Source organism: Pseudorca crassidens, chromosome 4 (assembly GCF_039906515.1).
Source record: "Pseudorca crassidens isolate mPseCra1 chromosome 4, mPseCra1.hap1, whole genome shotgun sequence".
In the NCBI taxonomy this organism is placed as follows: domain Eukaryota; kingdom Metazoa; phylum Chordata; class Mammalia; order Artiodactyla; family Delphinidae; genus Pseudorca; species Pseudorca crassidens.
The window spans coordinates 108,755,098-108,776,808 of record NC_090299.1 but is presented as its reverse complement, the minus strand read 5'-3'; the positions used below and the strand labels follow the sequence as shown (position 1 = coordinate 108,776,808).

At 38.1% G+C, this 21,711-nt stretch overlaps 1 protein-coding gene across 1 annotated transcript in view; it reads left to right on the top strand.

Moving 5' to 3' along the window:
• CCDC158 (coiled-coil domain containing 158) overlaps nucleotides 1-21,711 on the top strand; it is an 83,871-nt gene that overhangs the window by 52,345 nt on the left and 9,815 nt on the right. Inside the window, exons 16-17 of the mRNA XM_067734721.1 lie at nucleotides 7,354-7,511; nucleotides 19,506-19,573. Of these exons, the coding sequence (XP_067590822.1) occupies nucleotides 7,354-7,511; nucleotides 19,506-19,573 (226 nt within the window). The remainder of the gene's footprint in view (nucleotides 1-7,353; nucleotides 7,512-19,505; nucleotides 19,574-21,711) is intronic.

The window sequence follows — 21,711 nt, the reverse complement described above, 5'->3', positions numbered from 1 at the left end:
GGCTTAGTTTCTCCGTGGCATGTGGGATCTTCCCAGACCAGGGCTCGAACCTGTGTCCCCTGCATTGGCAGGCGGATTCTTAACCAGTGCACCACAGGGAAGTCCATCATCTCTTTACTCTTAATCTATATGTGCTTTTATATTTGAAGTGGGTTTATTGTAGACAATATTTGGGTCTTATTTTTTTTGATGCACGCTGACAATCTCTGTTTTTTAATTGGTATATTTAGACCATTAACATTTAAAGTGATTATTTATATAGCTGGATTAATATGTATCATATTTGTTACTGTTCTTTGTCATTGCCTTTGTTTTCTTTCCTATTTTTGTCTTTCACTCTTTTCCTGCTTTTTTTTTTAAATTGAGCATTTTGTAAGATTTTATTTTTCTCTCCTTTTGCACATCAATTATGGGTTTTTTTCTGCTTTTTTTAGTGGTTTTCCTAGAGTTTGCAATATACATTTACAGATAATACAGGTTCACTTTCATATAACACTATACTGTGTCATGGGTAGTACAAGTACCTGCTAACAACAAAATAGTACTAAGTTCTCTCTCCTGCCCCTTGTATCATTGTTGTCATTCATTTCACTTATACATAAGCATATATTAGTAATACATATCGTAATGTATATTATATTATATATTTTATTAATATATATGATGTACGTACCTAATTGAATACATTATTGCTATTATTGTTTGAACAAACTTCTGTTAGAGCAATTAAGAAAAAGTTTTGTTCTTTACTTTCACTTATTCCTTCTTTAATACTCTTCCTTTCTTTATGTAGTTCTGGGTTTCTGACCTTATAATTTTCCTTCTCTCTAAAGAACTTTTAACATTTCTTGCAAAGCAAGTCTACTGGCAAAAAATTCCCTCAATTTTTGTTTGAGAAAGTTGTTATTTCTCCTTCACTTTTGAAGGATAATTTTGCAGGATTCATAATTCTAGGTTGGTAGGTGCTTTTCTCTCAGTACTTTAAATATTTCACTCAACTCTCTTTTCGCATGCATACATGGTTTGAAGAGAAGTCTGATGTAATTCTTATCCTTGCTATTCTATAGGTAAGGTGTTTTTTTTCTTCTGGCTTCTTTAAAATCTTTCTTTTTTTTATTTTCTGCAGTTCAAATATAATATACTTATGCATAGTTTTTTTTTTTTTTTTTTTTTGGTGTTTATACTGCTTGGCATGTTCTCTTAGCTTCCTGTATCTGTGGCTTGGTATCTGTCAGTAATCTTGGAAAATTCTCAACTATTATCACTTCAAGTATTTCTTCTGTCTCTTTCTCTCTTTCTTCTCCTTCTGGTATCCCCATTATGGATGTTACACCTTTATAGTTGTCCCACAGTTCTATTTTCTGTTCTATTCTATCTTTTTCATGCTTTTTTCTCTTTGTATTTCAGCTTTAGAAGTTTCCATTGACATATCTTGAAGCTCATTGTTTCTTTTATTGGGCATGTCCAGCCTACTGATAAGTCCAACAAAGGCCTTTTTCATTTCTTTACAATGTTTTTTCTTTCTAGCATTTCCTTCTGATTCTATCTCAGAATTTTAATCTTTCTGCTTACATTACCCATCTGTTCTTACAAGTCATCCACTTTTTCCATTAGAACCTTTAGTATATTAATCATAGTTATTTTAAATTCCTAGTCTGATAATTCTAAAATATCTGCTGTATTTGAGTCTGGTTCTGATGCTTGCTCTGTCTCTTCAAACTGTGTTTTTTTGTCTTTTAGTATGCCTTGTACTTTTTTGTTGAAAGCTGGACATGATGTACTGGATAAAAAAAACCGAGATAAACAGACCTTTAGTGTGTGGTTTTGTGGGGTTTTTTTGCTAGGAGTTGGGCTGTGTTTACTGTTTGCTGTAGCTGTAGGTGTCAGAGGCTAAAATTTTCTCAGGTGTCCTTGTTTTTGTTTCCCCTCTTGTCTTTGGGTTTCCCTAGAGACTTTCTCTTAAGGCCTTTGACATGCAGTTATTTATGTTGTAGTCTCATTATTATACAGAAGGCTTATTGATGTCGTGGTGAGGTGTGTGTGTGGGGAACACTATATAGTCCTGTTATTAGGTCTGTCTTTTAGTGAGCCTATGCCCCTTGGGTGGGACTCTCCCAAGTTCTCAGTTTTGTTACCCCACTACCACGGTCATCTTTAGGTAAGACAGGAAGGCTAGGAGGAGTTGAGTTGGGTATTTCCCTTTCCCCAGGTTGATCAGGCTCTAGTAAAACCCAAGGTGTTTCACCTCTGGTTTGATATCAAGTGTCTCTTGAGGGCTGGATTTGTTAAGAAGAACAGAAGGCTCTGAGCATATTTCAAGATAGTTACTTTTCCCTTACTCCTGTCAGGAAACACAAAGGGATTTTTCTCCAGTCTTCATTCTGAGAACTGATGGGGCTCCTGGAGGTAAAGCTTACAAAAATGTGGTGGCCCTAACTTGGAGTTTTTAATTCTTAAGCTTGTTCACACTGAGCCTCTAGCACTTCATCAATTTAAGTTTTTCTACCCTTTACTGGCTTCAGTGGAGGATCTCTGCTCCTGGACTTCTGCTCCAGTAAGTTATAATTCTGTATATTTGCCTCCAGTTTTGAGAGTAGCAGTTTGGCCTGTGTCCTCAGTTCTCTGATGGATCTAAGGGGAGTTGATGATTATCAGTTTGTTAAGCTTTTTTCTTGTTGTGAGGAAAGAAGTGGTGACTTCTAAGCTCCTTACATATTGGATTGGACTGTTATGACTTTTCTAGATAATAGTTATCAGAAGTCCTAAAATTCCCTTTGATTCAGTAATATCATCTCTAGAAATTGATCTTGATAAAATAATGAGAGATAGGCACAAAGGTAAATGCATGAAGATATTCACTGAAGCATTATTTATAATAGCCAAAAATGGAAATAATACAACTGTCTAACAATAGGATATTGGTTTATAAAGGAAGGGAGCGAAGAAAAAAGAAAAGAAAGATAATGTCTCTACTTATATCAAGGGAGAGCATAAGTAACTAGAATGCACAGTTAACCCTTATGACATCTTCTTAGTGGCTCTATCCTAGTACTAACACATTATAATACTTTAAGTCTTATTACCTTTCTGGTCATTCTAGATCAGTAAATATGAAGCATATAAAATACTTCATGTGTTTCTATGCTAAAGGGAGAAGGAAGTGGAAACCAGCCTTTACTGAATACTTCCAATGTATACATTAAATGCTTCTCGTTCCTTATGCCATCCTTATAAAGTAAGAGTTATTTTCCTCATTTTTACAGATTAGGAGATGGAGATTAAAAGAAGCATTTCCCTTGTTATAATGAAATGATCTGTTTGTGCATTTGCCTCCCATATTAATCTGTATGGTCTCTGCAAGCAAGGACCAGTTACATTTGTCATTTTACATTAGTTCCTAAGAGTGTCTGGCACATAACAGATATCCTGCAAAGTCTGTTGGAGTGTGAAAGGTAACTTGTTCTACATCACATAGCCAGAGAATGGTAGTGGCCATGATTTAAAAGCCTGTGCTGTCTTCCACTGGTACCACACTGCCTCTCTATTCCCTATCACCTCCAGAATGGGTTAGGAAGTGGTACTGGCATTTGTGTTACTATCTCTTTAGTAGTTTTAAAGATTCCCAGGATACATTTGACTGATAAATCAATTCTTGTTTAATGCCTCTGAGTTTGTAGAGTAGTTGCCTTCATGTGATTTGTGAATTACTTTTAGTAATAACCAGACTGTAAGTATGGTGAGCTCAGGTGTTCAACTATATGATTTAATACTTGTCCATATTCTACAATTTTGTGATTTTATGATCCTAAACTTGGACAGCCCCTTACATACTGATAACGTTTCCTGATGAATATATCCAGTGAGAATTAGTCAGTGTATCACATTGGACAGATCATGGACTTTGAAGACAAGCAGATGATGTTTTTTTATCCCAGTTGTGCCATTTACCCCTTGTGTGATTTTGAGCAAGTTGTTTAACCTCTCTGTGCCTCAGTTTTCTCATTTCTAAAATGGAAATGATGATTTCTACCTTATTGGGTGGTTTGAAGATTAAAGTTTAAATGAGATAATATATTGAGTACTTGGTACATGGTAAACATTTGATAAATAGTGCCTCTATCAACTTATCTTGACAGTTGAAATGATGAGCCACATCTATGAGAGAAAGTTTGACTGGGACAGATATAGTCTTGAACTTGGTACTAAATACACAGAAAGGCAAATTACAGGACATGGAAGATGTGTATTATCAATAACGTGTGGAAAAGACCTGGGGAGCCTCAGCTGACTGCCTACTCAGTCTGAGTCAGCAGTATTATGTTGCAGCCAAAAAAGGTTTTAAGGATAGCACCCAGATCAAGGAAGGAGACAGTTCTCCTCCCTTCTGCTCTGGTCAGATTCTCCTTGATTTCTCTATTTCATTTCTGGGCATGAGCATTTAAGAGAATCATTGATTAACCAGAGTCTGTTAAAAAGAAGCACAACCGGGCTTCCCTGGTGGCGCAGTGGTTGAGAGTCTGCCTGCCAATGCAGGGGACACAGGTTCGTGCCCCGGTCCGGGAAGATCCCACATGCCGCGGAGCAGCTGGGCCCATGAGCCATGGCCGCTGAGCCTGCGCGTCCGGAGCCTGTGCTCCGCAACGGGAGAGGCCACCACAGTGAGAGGCCCGGGTACCGCCAAAAAAAAAAAAGAAGAAGAAGAAGCACAACCAAAGTGGTGAGAAATCATGAGACCATGCTACTTAAAAGAGTAGATGAATTGAGAAGATCTAGCCTGGAGAGTGTGTTAGAAAGTGTAGGTGGGGGAGGGGAGGTTGGCATGATAAAATAAGTATCCATTTCTAAAAGGTTATCATGTTAAATTGTTCCCTCATAACACTAGGAGATAAAACTATGACCAGGGATGGAAGTTGTATGGAGGAGATTCAGTTTAAGCCTTTCTTGCAAAGGATTAAAGCTATATGAAAATTAAACTGCCTTCCTTGGTTTTTGGTGATCAAGTAAATGCCAGATAAGTATATTGCTGGGATGCCCTAGAGAAAATTCATCATCACTTCTGACTGGAGATTGGACTAGAATTAAATGATCTTAAAGACCCTTCCAACTTTATATTTTTGTGATTTTATATACAAGCAAAGTATGGGTTATTTGAAATGCAGTGTATAAAGGCGGAGATGGTCGAACCAGTCCTTGCCTCTATGAAACTTACATTTTAATTGGAGGAACAACACAAATTTTAAAAGTTTTAAAGAGTATTAGGATGAAATCACAGTAAGAGAATATCATAGGGCTGATTATGATTAATTGTTAAGTTAATGTTAATTGAATACTTTTCAACCTTGTATGTTTTGTAAAGCACCAGTTACTCTCAAAGAACATGAGTGTCATGATCCTGGGAGTGGGGAAGGAAGCATATTTACATGTTTGTATGTTATTATACTGATAAGTTATAATAAATGTCAAGGGCTTAAAATTTTTAATGACAAAGCTTAGTAAGTAAACTTTCTAGTGGGCAGAATATATGAAGGTCCAGGTGTTATATTGATATTTCAAGGTTAGAACTAAAGTGACTGAATATTGCAATAGAATAAGGTTTTTGAAGTTTGTTTTTTTTTTTTTTTGCGGTACGCAGGCCTCTCACTGTTGTGGCCTCTCCCGTTGTGGAGCACAGGCTCCGGACGTGCAGGCTCAGCGGCCATGGCTCACGGGCCCAGCCTCTCCGCAGCATGTGGGATCTTCCCAGACCGAGGCACGAACCCGTGTCCCCTGCATTGGCAGGCAGAGTCCCAACCACTGCGCCACCAGGGAAGCCCTGGTTTTTGAAGTTTTATTCCACATTAGATATGATGTCCACCAGGGCTAGAACAGGAACAAAGCCAGTGTTTGTTTGGTGAAATTGGATCTGCTTAGAGACAAATGCTTTTATTTATGATTAAGAAACTTGTTCAGCATGTGTGTGATCAGCGGGTATATGGGAAATCTCTGTACCTAATACTCATTTTTGCTGTGAACTGCTCTCAAAAATAACGTCTATTAAAAATGGTTCAGGGCTTCCCTGGTGGCGCAGTGGTTGAGAGTCCGCCTGCCGATGCAGAGGACACGGGTTCATGCCCCAGTCTGGGAAGATCCTACATGCCGCGGAGTGGCTAGGCCCGTGAGCCATGGCCACTGAGCCTGTGCGTCCGGAGCCTGTGCTCCGCAACGGGAGAGGCCACAATAGTGAGAGGCCCGTGTACCGCAAAAAAACAAAAACAAAAAACAAACAAAAAAAAACAAACAAAAAAAATGGTTCACATCTTCATATATTTTAAATTAATGAAATCAAATTTCATAATTTAATGGAGTCTAATTTATGAAATTCTGAACTCATCATGGTAATTTCTAGGTAAGGTGACCATCAGTAAACTGGAAAGATCATAATTGCCACACATTCAGTTAGAACTCTTGACATCTTCAGCTGGATATTTTATGTGGTTTCTCAGTGGTGGTAGGAAGGGGTGGGGAATGTGAGGGTTATACCAGTAACATCAACACTTGGTTGACATGGACCCTAGAAAAGTAATGCCCAAAGAACAAAAATTTTGCAGTGTTCATCCTTCAGCAACCAGTCCGTGTGGCAGGTGTAACTCTGCCTTGGGACAGACACTTCTGGCTAAAATAGCTTGATGATGCTTGATGCCTCTCTAGCCATGAACATCCTCCAACTAAGTCCACCTGCTCACCAGGGCAACTTCTGACTAATGTTCGGTTTCCTCTCTTTTTGTGCCAATTGGGAACCTCTGTACTTTTTCTTATATTATAAATATTCATTGAGGAATACTATCTATTTGAAAATCTTTTTTATATTATTCTCCAGCTAACACAGTTTGAAAATACTGGATGTCTCTTTCCTCATCAGTAAAGTGTTGGGGGTAGATTGACTCATCGCTAGAGAGTTCCTTACTTGTAAAGTTCTGTAGTTTTATAAAATTAGTTCAGCCCTTAACAAAAGTATTGGAATTATTTTGCCTGGATGTAGTTGTAAATATTTAATGGCATGGTAAGATGTACATACCACATTGTTAAAGTTAAAAAATAAAAAAGGATTTAAAAATAGATGTGTATAGTTTGATCCTGTGTTTATATATATGTATAAATAGGTATACACACGTTTATAGATTAGATATAGCACTGTGTGGATTATTGATTGAATATTATTGATTATCCCTGAGTAGTAAGATTACAGGTTTTTTATTTCCTCTTCTTTCTCCTCCATAATTTCTGTTTACCAGTTGAATTAATTTTATAGTAGGAAATGGCATTTGAATCTGAAAAAAACAAAGTGTCCTTGTCTTGTAAATTGTTTTAATTCAGCACTCTACGAAACCTAATACAAAGGAAGATCCAACGAGGGACTTGAAACAGCTTCTCCAGGAGTTGAGAAGTGTGATCAATGAGGAGCCACCCGTGCGCCTGGGCAAGAGCGAGGAAGACGGGAGAGCACCATCTCTGGGGTTCTCCTATGTGGCTGTGTAAGACTGAGTGTACTTGACAGTGGGAAGGCTTCTCTAATCAGTGGGTGGCGATCACGGTGTCTATGTGGGACAGCTTCTGGGGGGTTGAAGTTTCAGTAACTTTGAGGGGTATCTGGACATTACCAGGGAAAACAAAAGTGGATGAGTTAGCAAAAGTAAAACACCTTGACATCAAGAGAAAATAATAGCAATAGTTTTCCTACTCAGAAATTAGTCAAGGCAACGTGTTACCCAAAGTTACATTCATACAGTAATTTATAGTTCCCAACAGATTTCACATTCATAATCTTATTTGATTGTCACAACAACTGTCTGTTTGAGACAAGATAGAGCAGGATTTATTTATCCCATTTTAAAAATGAGAAAAACACAAGTTCCAAAAGGTTGACTTACCTACAACCACACATGGTGAAGCTAAAGCTCAAACCCTGAGAACTGCATAACTCTCCAGGTATAAGCTAATCGGAAAGCTTTGGTTCTCTAGGCATTAAGTCTAGGCAATGACTTAAATTAATAAAAGTCGGATCCAAAAAAGGATTCAACCAGTCCACCAGCCACTGCCTGCACGTACCTGCAGAAATCAATGAGATCCTCATACTCTTTTCAAAAGTGTTTTAAATTTTTAATGTGTGCTATTATTAAATCAGCTTAGAGCATTTTAATATGGTATATACTATATTCTTAGCATTTTAATACTAATTATATGTTGCTAGTATTATAATAACCCATTGTAATTTTGTTTTCTGGTTATATGGCAAATATCTCAAAATAATACTTTCTGACATAATACTTTTATATAAACAATCTCCATTTTCTTAAGATGTTCAGTTAGTGTTTATTAACCTGAGGTAGCAAAATATTAATTGGATTTGTCTGTTTTTATTAATATTATTAATAGTAGTAGTAAAATATTAATAACAGTCCAGTTACCTAGCATAACATTGCATTCTCTGAATCACATGTTAGAAACATTCTATTGTCACTCCATCCAAGAATACTTATATGTGCAGGACACTTTCATTTTTTTAAAATGTTCTCAAGCATTTTATTTTTTCTCAGTTTTTTTTTATTGAAGTGTAGTTGATTTACAATGTTGTTAATTTCTGCTGTATAGCAAAGTGATTCAGTTATACACATATATGCATTCTTTTTTTAATATTCCTTTCCATTATGGTTTATTATGGGGTATTGAATATAGTTCTCTGTGCTATACAGTAGGACCTTGTTGTTTATCCATTCTGTATATAAAAGCTTACATCTGCTAACCCCAACCTCCCCCTCCATCACTCCCCCACACTCCCTCCCTCCTCGGCAACCACCAGTCTGTTCTCTATATGTCCGTGATTCTGTCTGTTTCATAGGTAGATTGATTTGAGTCATATGTTAGATTCCACATATAGGTGATATCATATGCTATTTGTCTTTCTCTTTCTGACTAGCTTCACTTAGTATGATAATCTCTAGTTGCATCCATGTTGCTACAAATGGCATTATTTTGTTCTTTTTTATGGCTGAGTAGTAGTCCATTGTATGTATATACCACATCTTCTTTATCCATTCGTCTGTCAATGAGCATTTAGGTTATTTCCGTGTCTTGGCTGTTGTGAAGAGCAGAGCACTTTCATTTTTGTCATAACTCTATAATATGCCTTCTAAGCCAGGGCAGTATTATTAAACTCATTTGACAGATGATTACATTTAGACAGATTAAGTTGCCTCCTTCTATGAGGCAAAGAGACAAAGTCAGAAGTAAACATTAGAGCCCCTGGCTTCCAGCACTAATCATTCCACAAGATTACCATGACTTCCCTGATCAAACTTCCATCACTTCAGCCACTAATGATGGGCTTGACTACATTGAACTGTATTCAACATGAATATATTTAGCCCCTGCCATTAGAGAGTTTATGTTAATTTGCTGTAATCCTACAAATGACCTTGTCATTTTAGGCTTTGGCACCAAAGCCAGAACTCAGCCTCAAGCTTTTAAGGGTTCAGGAACAAAAACATTTCTAAATTGACAAATTCCAGGGGTAGCACTTTGCAAAATTTGCTTGGAGGCCTAAATTCTACTGTTGTGCCTTAAAGAAGAGTTAAATACATCGGAGCAATTGATTATTCTAAAAATACATGGAATCTAGAAATTATTCTTTGTATAATTAACTGAGAGTTACATTTATCTATACAGAGATGATAGAATAAGAGATTGCATTACTGAATCAAGGCTGAGATTAGAGATATGCCATAGGTGAGAGGAATCTGAGATTCTGAATCTAATTAATTGTCCAGGAATTTTACATGTGACCAGGTAATTTGGGAAGTCTGGACAGTTCACATGAGAATTGATGGAAAGTTGTGATAGTGTTTAACTGAAACCAGAAAGGATTTCGGTGAAATGTACTAAAGTAATTTACTTTCTAGAAATCAACTTAATAGGCATTTTTTAAAAACACCTTTATAAGAGTATAATTGCTTTACAATGGTGTGTTAGTTTCTGCTTTATAACAAAGTGAATCAGTTATACATATACATATGTCCCCATATCTCTTCCCTCTTGCATCTCCCTCCCTCCCATCCTCCCTATCCCACCCCTCTAGGTGTTCACAAAGCACTGAGCTGATCTCCCTCTGCTATGCGGCTGCTTCCCACTAGCTATCTATTTTATGTTTGGTAGTGTATGTATGTCCATGCCACTCCCTCACTTTGTCCCAGCTTAACCTACCCCCTCCCCATACCCTCAAGTACATTCTCTAGTAGGTCTGCATCTTTATTCCCGTCTTGCCCCTAGGTTCTTCTGACCATTTTTTTTCTTTTTTCTTTTCTTTTTTTTTTAGATTCCATATATAAGTGTACGGTATGTGTTTTTCTCTTTCCGACTTACTTCACTGTATGACATCTCTAGGTCCATCCACCTCACTACAAATAACTCAGTTTCGTTCCTTTTTATGGCTGAGTAATATTCCATTGTATATATGTGCCACATCTTCTTTATCCATTCATTTGTTGATGGACACCTAGGTTGCTTCCATGTCCTGGCTATTGTAAATAGAGCTGCAATGAACATTTTGGTACATGACTCTTTTTGAATTATGGTTTTCTCAGGGTATATGCGCAGCAGTGGGATCGCTGGGTCGTATGGTAGTTCTATTTGTAGTTTTTTAAGGAACCTCCATACTGTTCTCCATAGTGGCTGTATCAATTTACATTCCCACTAACAGTGCAAGAGGGTTCCCTTTTCTCCACACCCTCTCCAGCATTTATTGTTTCTAGCTTTTTTGATAATGGCTGTTCTGGCTGGCATGAGGTGATACCTCACTGTATTTTTGATTTGCATTTCTCTAATAATTAGTAATGTTGAGCATTCTTTCATGTGTTTGTTGGCAATCTGTATATCTTCTTTGGAGAAATGTCTATTTAGGTCTTCTGTGTGTTTTGGAGATTAATCCTTTGTCAGTTGCTTCATTTGCAAATATTTTCTCCCATTCTGAGGGTTGTCTTTTCATCTTGTTTATGGTTTCCTTGGCTGTGCAAAAGCTTTTAAGTTTCATTAGGTCCCATTTGTTTATTTGTGTTTTTATTTCCATTTCTGTAGGAGGTGGGTCAAAAAGGATCTTGCTGTGATTTATGTCATAGAGTGTTCTTCCTATGTTTTCCTCTAAGAGTTTGATGGTGTCTGGCCTTACATTTAGGTCTTTAATCCATTTTCAGTTTGTTTTTGTGTATGGTATTAGGGAGTGTTCTAATTTCATTCCTTTACATGTATCTGTCCAGTTCTCCCAGCACCACTTATTGAAGAGGCTGTCTTTTTTCCACTGTATATTCTTGCCTCCTTTATCAAAGATAAGGTGACCATATGTGCGTGGGTTTGTCTCTGGCCTTTCTATCCTGTTACATTGATCTCTATTTCTGTTTTTGTGCCAGTACCATACTGTCTTGATTACTGTAGCTTTGTAGTATAGTCTGAAGTCAGGGAGTCTGATTCCTCCAGCTCTGTTTTTCTTTCTCAAGATTGCTTTGGCTATTCGGGATTCTCTATGTATGGTATCATATCATCTGCAAACAGTGACAGCTTTACTTCTTCTTTTCCAATTTGGATTCCTTTTATTTCTTTTTCTTCTCTGATCTAAACTTCCAAAACTACGTTGAATAATAGAGGTGAGAGTTAGCAACCTTGTCTTGTTCCTGATCTTAGTAGAAATGATTTTAGTTTTTCACCTTTGAGGACAATGTTGGCTGTGGGTTTGTCATATATGGCCTTTATTATGTTGAGGAAAGTTCCCTCTATGCCTACTTTACGGAGGGTTTTTTTTTTTTTTTTTTTTTTTTTTTTTGTGGTACGTGGGCCTCTCACTGTTGTGGCCTCTCCAGTTGTGGAGCACAGGCTCCGGACACGCAGGCTCAGTGGCCATGGCTCACGGGCCCAGCCGCTCCGCAGCATGTGGGATCTTCCCGGACCGGGGCACGAACCCATGTCCCCTGCATCGGCAGGCGGACTCTCAACCACTGCACCACCAGGGAAGCCCCTACGGAGGGTTTTTATCATAAATGGGTGTTGAATTTTATCAAAAGCTTTCTCTGCATCTATTGAGATGATCATGTGGTTTTTCTCCTTCAGTTTGTTAATATGGTGTATCACGTTGATTGATTTGAAGAATCCTTGCATTCCTGGGATAAACCCCACTTGATCATAGTGTATGATCCTTTTAATGTGCTGTTGGATTCTGTTTGCTAGTATTTTGTTGAGAATTTTTGCATCTATGTTCATCAGTGATCTTGGCCTGTAGTTTTCTTTCTTTGTGACGTCTTTGTCTGATTTAGGTATCAGAGTGATGGTGGTCTCGTAGAATGAGTTTGGGAGTGTTCCTCCCTCTGCTATATTTTGGAAGAGTTTGAGAAGGATAGGTGTTAGCTCTTCTCTAAATGTTTGATAGAATTCGCCTGTGAAGCCATCTGGTTCTGGGCTTTTGTTTGTTGGAAGATTTTTAATCACAGTTTCATTTTCAGTGCTTGTGATTGGTCTGTTCATATTTTCTAATTCTTCCTGGCTCAGCCTTGGAAGGCTGTGCATTTCTAAGAATTTGTCCATTTCTTCCAGTTGTCCATTTTATTGGCATATAGTTGCTTGTAGTAATCTCTTATTATCCTTTGTATCTCTGCAGTGTCCGTTGTTACTTCTCCTTTTTCATTTCTAATTCTATTGATTTGAGTCTTCTCCCTTTTTTTCTTGATAAATCTGGCTAATGGTTTATCAATTTTGTTTATCTTCTCAAAAAACCAGCTTTTAGTTTTATTGATCTTTGCTATCGTTTCCTTCATTTCTTTTTCATTTATTTCTGATCTGATCTTTATACTTCTGCTAACTTTGGGGTTTTTTTGTTCTTCTTTCTCTAATTGCTTTAGGTGTAAGGTTAGGTTGTTTATTTGAGATGTTTCTTGTTTCTTAAGGTAGGATTGTATTGCTATAAACTTCCCTCTTAGAACTGCTTTTGCTGCAACCCACAGGTTTTGGGTCATTGTGTTTTCATTGTCATTTGTTTCTAGGTATTTTTTGATTTCCTCTTTGATTTCCTCAGTGATCGCTTGGTTATTAAGTAGTGTGTTGTTTAGCCTCCATATGTTTGTATTTCTTACAGACTTTTTCCTGTAATTGATATCTAGTCTCATAGCGTTGTGGTTGGAAAAGATACTTGATACGATGTCAATTTTCTTAAATTTACCAAGGCTTGATTTGTGACCCAAGATATGATCTATCCTGGAGAATGTTCCATGAGCACTTGAGAAGAATGTGTATTCTGTTGTTTTTGGATGGAATGTCCTATAAATATCAATTAAGTCCATCTTGTTTAATGTATCATTTAAAGCTTGTATTTCCTTGTTTATTTTCATTTTGGATGATCTGTGCATTGGTGAAAGTGGGGTGTTAAAGTCCCCTGCTATGATTGTGTTACTGTCAATTTCCCCTTTTTTTGGCTCTTAGTATTTTCCTTATGTATTGAGGTGCTCCTATGTTGGGTGCATAAATATTTACAATTGTTATATCTTCTTCTTGGATCGATCCCTTGATCATTATGTAGTGTCCTTCTTTGTCTCTTGTAATAGTCTTTGTTTTAAAGTCTGTTTTGTCTGATATGAGAATTGCTACTCCAGCTTTCTTTTGATTTCCAATTGCATGGAATATCTTTTTCCACCCCCTCACTTTTAGTCTGTATGTGTCCCTAGGTCTGAAGTGGGTCTCTTGTAGACAGCATATAAACGGGTCTTGTTTTTGTATCCATTCAGCCAGTCTATGTCTTTTGGTTGGAGCATTTAATCCATTTATATTTAAGGTAATTATCAATATGTATGTTCCTATTACCATTTTCTTAATTGTTTTTGGTTTGCTTTTGTAAGTCTCTTCCTTCTCTTGTGTTTCCTGCCTAGAGAAGTTCCTTTAGCATTTGTTGTAAAGCTGGTTTGGTGGTGTTGAATTCTCTTAGCTTTTACTTGTCTGTAAAGCTTTTAATTTCTCCATCAAATCTGAATGAGATCCTTGCTGGCTAGAGTAATCTTGGCTGTAGGTTTTTCTCCTTCATCACTTTAAATATGTCCTGCCACTCCCTTCTGGCTTGCAGAGTTTCTGCTCAAAGATCAGCTCTTAACCTTATGGGGATTCCTTTATGTGTTATTTGTTGTTTTTCCCTTGCTGCTTTTAATATTTGTTCTTTGTATTTAATTTTTGATAATTTGATTAATATGTGTCTTGGCATGTTTCTCCTTGGATTTATCCTGTATGGGACTCTCTGTGCTTCCTGGACTTGATTAACTATTTCCTTTCCCACATTAGGGAAGTTTTCATCTCTAATCTCTTCAAATATTTTCTCAGTCCCTTTCTTTTTTTCTTCTTCTGGGACCCCTATAATTCGAATGTTGGTGCGTTTAATGTCATCCCAGAGGTCTGTGAGACTGTCCTCAATTCTTTTCATTCTTTTTTCTCTATTCCACTCTGCAGTAGTTATTTCCACTATTTTATCTTCCAGGTCACTTATCCGTTCTTCTGCCTCAGTTTTTATGCTATTGATCCCTTCTAGAGAATTTTAAATTTCATTTATTGTGTTGTTCATCACTGTTTGTTTGCTCTTTAGTTCCTCTAGGTCCTTGTTAAATGTTTCTTGTATTTTCTCCATTCTATTTCCAAGATCTTGGACCATCTTTACTATCATTATTCTGAATTCTTTTTCAGGTAGACTGCCTATTTCCTCTTCGTTTGTTAGGTCTGGTGGGTTTCTGCCTTGCTCCTTCATCTGCTGTGTGGTTCTCTGTCTTCTCATTTTGCTTATCTTACTGTGTTTGGGGTCTCCTTTTCACAGACTGCAGATTCTTAGTTTCCGTTGTTTTTGGTGTCTGTCCCCAGTGGCTAAGGTTGGTTCAGTGGGTTGTTTAGGCTTCCTGGTGGAGAGAACTGGTGCCTGTGTTCTGGTGGATGAGGCTGGATCTTGTCTTTCTGGTGTGCAGGTCCATGTCTGGTGGTGTGTTTTGGGGTGTCTGTGGCCTTATTATGATTTTAGGCAGCCTCTCTGCTAATGAGTGGGGCTGTGTTCCTGTCTTGCTAGTTGTTTGGCATAGGGTGTCCAGCACTGTAGCTTGCTGGTCACAGAGTGGAGCTGGGTCTTGGCGTTGAGATGGAGATATCTGGGAGATTTTCGCTGTTTGATATTTCATGGAGCTGGGAGGTCTCTTGTGGACCAGTGTCCTGAACTTGGCTCTCCCACCTCCGTGGCACAGCCCTGACGCCTGGCTGGAGCACCAAGAGCCTCTCCTCCACACGGAAAGCAACAGTGAAAAATGCAAAGATGACTCTTCCCAGTTATAACCCACAGCTGCTCTTGCACATCCTCTTCAGAGAAGCTCCTCACATCCTCTTCAGAGAAGCTCCTCGAGGATATCTGAGCTGCTGCCGCTTGTTCTGGAGTCCTCAGTAAGATCCCGGAGTACAGCTTAACTCGCAACTTTTAGGTTGTGAGTTTTCTTCAGTCGACATGTGTGTTCAGCTGCTAGAGTTGGAGGGCCTCCTGCAGAGGCAGGGGGTGGCTGTGGCTCACGGTGGGGACAAGGACACTGGCAGCAGGAGTTCTGGGAAGTACTTCTTGGTGTGAGCCCTCCCAGAGTCTGTCATTAGCCCCGCCAAAGAGACAATAGGCATTTTTTAGAATTTACTTATTTTATTTTTGGCTACGTTGGGTCTTTGTTGCTGCACACAGGCTTACTCTAGTTGCGGTGAGCGGGCGCTACTCTTCGTTGCGCTGCACAGGCTTCTCATTGTGGTGGCTTTTCTTTGTTTCAGAGCATGGGCTCTAGGTGCCCGGGATTCAGTAGTTGTGGTGCGTGGGCTCAGTAGTTGTGGCTTGCGGGCTCTAGAGCACAGGCTCAGTAGTTGTGGTGCACGGGCTTAGTTGCTCAGCGGCATGTGGGATCTTCCCGGACCAGGGCTCAAACCTGTGTCCCCTGCATTGGCAGGCGGATTCTTAACCGCTGTGCCACCAGGGAAGCCCCACCATTTTTTTTTTTTTTGCTTATTTTACATTTTACTGCTGTTTAACCAGATGAAGATATTTATATGGTATGCCATTCCACAATCGGAATAGTTTTTCTACATTTACATGTATTTACAATAGCTTACATAACTTTTGAGAGAAAGGTAGTCTGAAAGGAAGTTACAACAACCTCAATATAGGATTATAAGAACCTTACTGAAAACAGTTCTAGTTTTTATTAATAATTGAATTGCTGAATGTTTAAATGAAATCATAAAAGGATCATAAAGAAATGAATTCCATAACCCCTAAACAAAGACAACTTCTGAGAACTGACTTTAGCCAAAAAGGAAAAAAAGCTAATATTAATTTGTTACTCATGTCAGACACAGAAGCCGTTGCCTGCAGATCTGCTGCATTCAATACATGGTTCTCAGGCTGACACTGAAGAACCTCCCTAACTCGTCACCACCCTGCTTTCCTCCTGTATTGTGCTCTAACCAAGACAGACTGCTCCTGATTCCCAAAAGGGGTTCATTTCCTTCTGTCTTCAAGCTTTTCTCCATACTGTTCTCTCCACTGGGAAGAGCCAGCGCCCCAGTCTCACTCTTTTGAATCTGCATTTGTCTAAAAGCAGTATCCAGAGGAACAATTTTGTTTGATCACTAAGTTAAAATTACGTCACGTAGTCTTTAACTTCTCCCACCCTCTGCCAACAGAAGCAACAACTCATTAAGGGAATGCACTGAAGGCAGCGAATCAAGTGAAACTCTTCACAGGTAAGAAACTCTCTCTCCAGCCCCTGACTTGCAAAATGTCCCCTTTACTACTGTTCATTCATTAATTCAGAAGAGCGTTAACTGCCCATGATGTGCCACACGCTGTGCTAGGCCCTTAGGATGTAACAGTGAGGAAGACAGATATGGGCTCCGTCCTCACGTTGCTTATAGTCATAGGGTCTATTTATTGACTGACTGCCTGGAAAAAAGCTTTTATCTTTTCTATTTTTACCACTTATAAAAATAGAGATATCAGAGCCCTCTTTATATCATAAGAATATGAAAATTAATTCTAGTGTTTAAATTCCATTTAGGCAAAGAAAGTGTTATTCATTACTGTATCTTCAGCACCAAGCTTATTGCCTGTCATATAGTAGCTGTTCAGGAAATATTTGTTTAGTGAATGAATTAAGACAGATACTTTCTTACTGTCCCTGCTGTTTGATCAATATTCAGTGGACTTGAATCTTTCTAAATACAGCTTTCTCATAGCCTAAAAGAAACAAGTTTTGATTTTCTTCTCACCTGAGTGTGTAACATTACATCGTTCCTGTTAATAATATCTGCAGCTATCTACTGCATATTTTTACTATTGTATGGGTGTTTTAGACTCATCTCATTTAGTCTGTCTAATCGAATCTATGATATAGGCATTATTATCCCTGTATATAGGTTAGAAATGGAGACTCAGCTTGCCAAGCAATTTGCCAAGTCATACAGCTTGTAAATAGAGGATCCAGACTTGAACTCAGGTCTAGCTGGTTCCTGAGCTCAGGCTTGTAACTGCTCCTGTGTTCTGCCTCTGAGTACCTGAACAATCAAGATGATGGCAGGGCTGCACTCCTTGCAGAAGCCCTTGGGATTAATCCATTTCCTTACCTTTCTTTTTTAGAGCCCTGGGCCTCTAGAGCCTCATTCTTTGCACTCGTTGCCTTGGGGCTCCTTTCTCCATCTTCACACCCTATGACAATGCATCCTCCAGTCTTTCTGCTGAGATTGTCACATCACCTTCTCTCTTCTGTGTGAAATCTCCCCCTGCCTTCCTCTTCGTACAGAGACTTGTGATGGCATTTAGATAATGTAGGTATATCTCCACATAATCCAGGATAATCTCCCCATCTCAAGATCCTTGACATAATCACATCTGTGAAGCCTCTTGTGCCATATAAGGTAACATTCGTAGGTTCTTGGCATTTGGACACAGATATATTTGTCAGCCGTTGTTCATCCTACCACATCCTACTTTTTAGGCTATTTTACCATTCGCGTGTACCATTGTGGTGGGCTCTACAGTGTTTCGTGTGGATGTTTTAAATCTCCGATCTCTTGCAAGTTCCAGTCACTTCTGTGCATCAATTTCAGATTGATCGCCTGAAGTACACCTCAGACTATGTTCCCAGCCCCCAAACCTTCAAAGGCTCCCCATTGCCTACTGCAGCAAGAACAAACTGCTTGCCCTGATAATTAAAACTAGCCACAGTATAGCCATGACCTTCCTTCCCAAGGCTTTTCTCCTAATATTCTCAAACTTTTTGGTCTTAGGATCCCTTTGCACTCACAAATATCACTGAGGATTCCAAAGAGCTTTTGTTTATATAGGCCATTTCCATTTTTAGTATTGGAAAATAAAATTTAATTTTAAGCATTAAAAAATTAAAACATTTTGATATTTATTCACTTAAAAGTAACAAAGTACATTATATATTACCATAATAACATATTTTATTATGAAAAATAACTATGTTTTTCAAAAAAAGTCATTGAGACTTAATCGTTAAAAATCATTAAATCATCAATTTAATGCATGGCTTAATGAAAGATAGCTGTATTCTCATATCTGCCTCTGCATTTATCTGCTGTGATATCAGATATCATGGAGCCTCTGGGAAACTCCACTATACACTTGTTTGAGACTGAGAGTTAAAAAGAAAATAATACCTTAGTATTATAATAAAAATAGTGTTGACCTCACAAACCCCCTTTGCAAGGGCACCACCTTCAGAGCTGCTGTCATAATATTATCAAACTGGTACCCATCCTACAGAGAACTATGTAGCTTAGTTCAAGTTACTGATTTAAATAGGTCTGATAGTTTTGTAAAGTGATACTTATTGCTAAGAGAGGTGTTTTTTTCCTTTGGTTTTTTAATTTTTAAGTGAGTCATTAAGATTGCATCTCTTAGAATCCATGAGAGAAACATTGGGTTTTATAGCTATTATTACACAAAAATGAATTTTCTAACCAAGATTATATATTATTACCTTTTCATTCTGCAAAATGTTCATGGGCACTGAATACATAGAGGTGATGCAACTTTGGATCTCCCTCATAGGGTATTTTAGGACTTCTGCAGGTTTGGGTTATGGCTGCCATCTTGGGCTTTTTTTTTTTTTTTTCCCGGTACGCAGGCCTCTCACTGTTGTGACATCTCCCGTTGCGGAGCACAGGCTCCGGACAGCGCAGGCCCAGCAGCCATGGCTCACGGGCGCAGCCGCTCCGCGGCATGTGGGATCTTCCCGGACCGGGGCACGAACCCGTGTCCCCTGCATCGGCAGGCGGACTCTCAACCACTGCGCCACCAGGGAAGCCCTGGGCTTATATTTTAAGCCATCACTTTTGCCTTCATTAGCTTGTTTCTGTCAATAAATCCTAACACTGAGTTTTGAAATGGAATGTTTGCATGACCATTCTTATGCTTCCAGAGAGCCAGTCACATTACACACAGGAGAGTTGGAAGATCCACCTAGTTGCTTCACATTCCCATCTGCAGGTGAGTTTTTAATGAAAGCACAGAAATGGAGCCTGCTTAAAACCCTGCAGTGGCTCCCCTTTCAATGCTTCCCTCCACACTGCTAGCCTCCTCACCACCTTTAAAGCCTTTGCTCAGATGTCACTTTCCCAGTGAGACCTACTCTCACCACCTTATGTAAAAATTATAACCCTCCCACAATCCCAGTCCCCCTTATCTTTTTCTTTTTTTAAATTACACTTAGCATTTTTTTATACTATGTAACTTACTAATTTATGTTGTTGATTGTGTGTCACCTCCTGCTAGACAAAAGCTGCACAAGGGCATATGTCTTTAGTTGTTTGGTTCCCTGATATATCCAGTACCTAGAACTTTCCTGGCACATAGCAGGTCCTCAATAAATAATTACTGAATGGATGAAAAGAAAAAGAAATGAGACAGATGGTTCTCTATATACTTTCCAAAGACAAAATGTTCTCTATAAAACAAGCAGATCAAGGAAGAGATTGAAAATAACAGAATCTGTTGAAAAACAAAATGGCACAACCCGGGCTAGATATGGAAAAGAAAAAATAATAACATTACAGAGGAAAGCCTTAGAAAAATAAAAATTAGGATATGCATGACTAAAATCATAGTCAGGGACATGATGGACCCCAAGAGAAAATTACAGAAAAGGAATTTTTAAACCTAAGAAACATGAAAAATAATGATACAGAATATGTTAGATTTGGAAGGCGAAGGCAAATAAGCAGACACATTATCAGCCTTCTTATGGAAGAGAACAAAGTAAATGGGAAAGAATGATACTGTGAAAATGATGGTTATTCAACAAACTGTAGCTATAAATCTGGACAGTAATAATGTAAATAGGGAAAATCGAGGTGTGAGGTGAAATAGATAGAAGAAGGTAAGTTTCCATATTTTCTTGTCTTTTGTAGAAGAGTATCTATGTATACCTAAAATAAAAACATAATATTCTTAAATAAAATAATTGCAAATTTTAATTTTTAAACCTTTAACTTGTGAGAAATCTTTAAGAACTAATATTTTGAAGAAAAGAGCATTTATTTGAAATTGAACAATTAATTCCTTCAGGTTTTACTTCACTTATATGTTTATACTGTTGTTTCAATGTTTACCCAAGAGAATACAACATATATCCTTGTTTTATTAGATTAATATGTGAGTGCCTTTACCTTTTCTCATAATTTGTGAGTACCTGAGAACATGTTAACTCCATTCACTTTCCTTCCAACTGTCATGCAGTTGTTGTCACATGTAAAGGTAAAGGTAAATACCATAATGGATCATATGCATTGTGTTGTACAGTTAAAATTCATTTAGATACACCCACATATTCACACTTTACTTTCTATCTGCTATCATTTTACTTATGCCATTAATGTTCCCTTTAATGTATTCTCCCAGTTTCTGTTTTCCTGAACTTGTCTTTATTTTGTCCCCATTTTTGAGGACATTTTTGCTGAATATAGAATCTAGGTTAACATTTTTCCTTCACTTTGAAAATATTCCACTGTTTTCTGGCTTCCAGTGTCTCTACTAAGAAGTCAGCTCTAAATTTAAATGTTGCTCATTTAAATGTAATCTGCCATTTTTGCCCTTCTGGCAGCTTTAAGACTGTTTTTGTCTTTGGGTTTTTTCTGGGTTTTTTGTTTATTTGTTTGTTTTTTGCAGTTTTTATTGATATACCTAGGTATGATTTTCTTTATATAAGAAGAACTTGTTTGGGGTTTGGAGTAATGCTGTTGAATATGTGGTAGTCTGCGCCTCCATTATCCAGACATTGTGGGTCTATATCTATTACCTGTATTTTTTTTCTCTTGGTTTTCTGCCATGTTATTTTGTCTCCTCATATGCCTGGTTATTTTTATTGTATGACAGACATATGTGAAAAATTGTACAGATGGTTTCAGACTTAGAATATGATCACCTTCCTCCAGAGAGCATTCATGCTTGCTTCTGGTACACAGCCAAGGACACCAGCAATCCCAGATCAATTTAATCCAATCAGGAATTAAGATGATTTGAAGATGGACCTCAGGATCCCCAAGGGCAGGTCCAGTTCCTTATTCCTATGATGTAGCCCTTTTCTGTTCCAACCGAAAGCCTTGGGGTTTTATCAGAACACACCCCAG